Consider the following 4,591-nt stretch of genomic DNA (forward strand, 5'->3'; position numbering starts at 1 on the left):
GCCGGTAGCACCGCAGAAGGCCGGGCCCAGCCTGACCTCTGCAGAAACGAGCACAGGACACAGCTGTCATGTGGAGGCACCGACAACCCCTACACTTCACAGGAGAGCGGGCAGACAGACAGACAGCTGTGTGTTCCCAGGAAGGCACCCTTGGATGGGGTGCTTCGCGCCCTTGTGTAGACAGCTGGTTAGACGGCTTTGGACCGCTTTCTGAGAAGGGAAAAGGTCAAGTTCTTGTTGGCAGCTCTGTTGGTTGTGAACAGAGAGCATGTCGGGAAGGCGCGGGTACACTGAGCTGTGCCCCAGCCGGAATCGCCATTTCTGGAGCAAGGCCAGATGGGGCCTCGGACCCCCCGTGAGGGCAGAGGACTTGGTCTGACTTAGGAACAGTCTGTGGCGTTTGTCTCAAAAGACAGCATGGTCTCTGGCGTCCCCAGGAAGGTGCGGCTGTGCTGGGGTGGCCTGCGTCCCCCTGCTTGCCTCAGGGGTGGGGGGGTCCGCTCAGCACCCCTTCGGGTCTGAGAGCTTTAATAAACAGAAACTTTTATGTAAGTCCTCGTAATTGGGAGTTATGGATGTATAATTTATGTGTGGCTCAGTGAATGATTTATATAATGTTAAGTAATGATTTAGATAGAAAATATGACCCCCCTCTTGCAGAATCGTTAATGAAAAGCATCGGTTCTTATGAGTTTATTTCTAGAGCTCTGTGTGAACACAGCATGTTTGACATAAATCAGATCTAATTGTCATTTTATGATTAATGAACATATGCTGGCCATTTTTCCCCATAATTAAACTTTATGTTCCACACATTTGACAAAGCAAAACAAGTTTAGGCTTTGACAGATTGGTGGCGGGGGTCTGCGTACTTGTGTGTATGTGTACTCATTTGTGTGCATATTTTCTTAGTAAGGTACAAGTATTAAGTCTCCATAAAGATGGGTTTTCAGAGGTGTAAGAGCGTGAAGAATGAGCATTCAGACCTGCAGCTGAGCAGGCTCGCAGAGGAGGAGTGGGCACAGGTGTCACCTGAGGGCGGGCGGGCACCAGGCGAGGCAGGAGCGCGCGCTCCCCGCGGAGACTCCCGTCAGCCCGGAGCGCGCTGTGCGCCCTCATCAGGGCGGTGTCAGGGCTGCCTCAGGCGCTCCAAGAAAAGATGGGTGGCGGATCCGTTGCAGAAAGGCACGTTCTCCCTTTTGCTCGTTACACATTTCAGCAAGGGTTGAAATAATTTGAAAAGTGAGCCAAGCATGTGGAAGGAGAAGCGGGCCCTGGGCAGCACCCTTCACCCACGCCGCTCACCTCTGTTTCCTGTTCCAGGACCTAGACAAGTTCGGCAACGAGATCACCCAGCTGGCCCGGCCCCTGCCCGTGGAGTACCTGATCATAGATGTGAGTGCTCGCCCCCCGCCCAGCTCCCAGTGGCCGTGTTGAGCAGGATTGCTGGGTGGGCCTGCACGAGGGTGGCACAACCTGGACAGTTGCCCCTCTGCCCGGCACGGGACAGGTACCCAGGAGGTGTTGGAATTGTCAAGCTCCTGGCATCCCTGAAAAGCTCACAACTTTAAGGGTTTTTTTCTTGGGTTCAGGATTTTTTCCCTTAAAAACAACTTAGGGGCTAACTTCTCCCAAGCTAAAGTACAACAAAGGGTCACTGACCAGGCCGAGTAGCCTTTGCAGGCCAGCGACCTGGCGTGGCCTCCTGTGCAGCATGTGTAGGCGCTGTCCAGCTCAGGGCTCAGATGCCATAGGGTGGGCTCATGGAAGGCCACTCTGAGTTGGTCCCCGAGGGACACAGCCATGATTCTCTTCTTGAGTGAGGAGCAGTGTGGTTTCCTGGAGGACTCCAGGAGCTGCGAAGGCACCTGGCTCCGATGCGTCTTCTCAGAGTCTCGGCCCCTGTCCGGCGGCCTGCTCTGCTCGTGTAGCTGTGGCCACAGATCAAGGCCGCGGGCACTGCAGGACGGAAGCCCGACCCATTTGCAGCAGTCAACAGAGGTGACGGGAGTGGCATGTTCCCTAGCTGCTGCCTGTCGCGGTCTGCTCGGGCTGCATTTGGACGCGGGATAGGCATGTGATGCAGGCTATAAAATCTCATTGCATTTGGAGCAGCGGGTCCCCAGGAACTGAGCCCGTCGTGCTCCATGCAATTGCCAGCTCCCGAGAACATGCTTATGACCTTGGCCGTGGAGGCATCCGTGTCTTAGACCACAGGGCGTCCAAATGAGACGGAAACAGACCGATGGAGCACATACTTAGGAGTCGGCGTGAGTCACGGCCAGCTCCCTGAGGTCTCCCTCCCGGCGGCCCCTGCCCCTCTTACGAAGGGCTCTTTTCCTGCCTCAGTGCAGTGCTCCATTCGTAGTTGGTTGACAACGGGACATGCCACCCTGTGATACCCAAGCTCTCTGTTCTTGTGGAAGAAGTTGAAGCAGTCTCTTGATGGCGGGTGCCCGGACACGTGTGCCCAGCTCCTCGCCCAGCTCCAGGCCCATGGCGTGGCCAGGGTCGTCTGGTCCTCAAATCTTGTGACCGGGTGGCTGTTTTAGGCAGGGAAAGGGATGAGCCGCACCCCGCTGGGCTCCTGTGGAGGTTCTCTGGATGTGTCCAGGCATCAGCCCATCGACCCCAAGAGGGGCTGGGGAGCAGAGGGGAGGGTGTAAACCCAGGCCAGGATGCCTGCCGCCCTGACTCTTCTCCCCCAGGCATCTCTCCAAGGGGTGCTTACAGGCCTGACAAGCACTATTTCCACACTTACTAGTAGGTGTTCCATGGTGCCCATCCACTGCCATATTTGCTTCCCCAAAGGGAGGGGCGCGGGCCATCCACAGACCTTTGCCTCAGCAGCATGGACAGCCCTTCGCTGTCCTCCAAGTCACAGAAGCAGCCTGGCCCGGGGCTTTAAGCATCTGAGCGCATTCAGTCCTCACGGCGGCCTCAGGAGGCGCAGCCTCGGTCATTTTTATTTTGCAGGTAAACGTAGTGGCCCTGTAGCTGCGTCCATGGCCGTCTCCACGAGGCCGTGTGGCCTTGGTGGTGAGAGACCAGCGGCTCGGCTCAGCCTTCAGAGCGCTGACGCGGTCACTGCGAGTCTCTGCCTTCGCCGAGGTGGAACAGAGACCAGAACGTTTTCCTCCTTTAGAAATAGCCCCGGAGGAACCAGAATAGCTGCCCTAAATCTGGTGCGGCGCAGTCTGCTGCCGCCGATGCCGGGTCCACCGAGAGGGAGCCGACAGCTCGCACTCGTGCCCCCGCGGGGGCATCTGCCGGGAGTGAGAAACAGTCTGTGCCAGTTCTCACGTGTTGACTGCTGTCCCTGTAGCTTCCCTCGGTTAAATGCCCCCTGTCACCACGAAGGGATGTCTGAGCCAAAGGAAGGGCTGAGGCCCTTTGACGCAGGCCCTCCCCATCTTCAGGGGAAAGCGGGACGCTGTGCCCTGCATCCCCGAAGCCTCCCTTCTGCCTACCTGGACGCTCCCTGGCCTGTGGCACTGCCCCCGAGGTCAAGGGCCTCACCCCTGCGGCTCTCAGAACCCTCGGGCTGATTTTGCACGGGCTCTCCAGACCCGTGATGACAGCAGTCAGCTCCTGAGATGCCTTCTTGTGCCTCTCCTGTCCCCTGTTCGTCCTGGGATCCTTCCACAGCTGCAGAGCAGCTGTGTGGCAGGCTCATCACATGGGAGCTGCGCCCCGGGTGGTCCCAGTAAGGCTCGAACGTGTATGTCAGAGGCCTATCTGCGGGCCTCAAATTGCCCACCATCTTAGAAATGATGAGAGTGGATCCTTAGTTTGCTTCCCAGAGTCAGGTTTTGATTTTCATTTGGGCGATGCTCATGGGTACTTCCCCCCTTCAGGTGGAACAGCTAGGCCTCTGGCAGCTGTGAGGAACTTGGGGCTCGGGGCAGCAGGGGGCTCTTGAGGGTTGCACACACCCCAGTTCACAGCACAGTTTGTCATGGGTTTGTCTCTTTGTTCCTTAGATCACAACAACTTTCCCCAAGGATCCAGTTTATACTTTTTCTATTTCGCAAAATCCGTTTCCTATTGAAAACCGGGATGTGCTGGGTGAGACACAGGTAAGCTCCCGGCCACAGCAGTGCAGTCACGGGGCTCTGCTCAGCTCCCAGACTGGTCCTCACTCAGCTCCCGGACTGCCCGGGGTCATTCCCTGACAGCCCCGCAGGGCCTTTTTCCACTGCACTGGCTGGTGACGGGTGACCGACCACCAAGGCAAACCCCCACCAGTTCAGGCCTAAGGATTTGCCACGAGGCCCATTCTTAGTTGACGTCCCTTTTTTTTTTTTTCCAAAATTTACTCGTCCCTTTGTGCCATCTTACAACTTTGCGTTGTTTCTTGACACGCGCCCTTTCTTCGTGGGGCTGATTCGCTCTGCTTTTCGCTCGGGCCCTGCCTTGTTGCTGCGTTTCTCAGGCAGCGTGAGAGCGTGTGGCCTCGCGTGCCATGGCCTCCGCTGTCACCGCAGGCCAGGCCAGCTCGGAACCGCCTGCCTGCGTGTCGCACGTTGATGGTTGATGGTCTCATTTGTAGCAGGCGCTGCAGAAAACAGCTCGGTCAGAGAGTGTGTGC

At 57.2% G+C, this 4,591-nt stretch overlaps 1 protein-coding gene across 1 annotated transcript in view; it reads left to right on the forward strand.

The window, feature by feature from the left end:
• Positions 1–4,591, forward strand: part of NPLOC4 (NPL4 homolog, ubiquitin recognition factor) — a 52,888-nt gene that overhangs the window by 42,420 nt on the left and 5,877 nt on the right. Inside the window, exons 13-14 of the mRNA XM_011373724.2 lie at positions 1,324–1,395; positions 3,984–4,122. Coding sequence (XP_011372026.1) covers positions 1,324–1,395; positions 3,984–4,122 — 211 coding nt within the window. The remainder of the gene's footprint in view (positions 1–1,323; positions 1,396–3,983; positions 4,123–4,591) is intronic.

Source organism: Pteropus vampyrus, unplaced genomic scaffold (genome assembly GCF_000151845.1).
Source record: "Pteropus vampyrus isolate Shadow unplaced genomic scaffold, Pvam_2.0 Scaffold227, whole genome shotgun sequence".
NCBI lineage: Eukaryota > Metazoa > Chordata > Mammalia > Chiroptera > Pteropodidae > Pteropus > Pteropus vampyrus.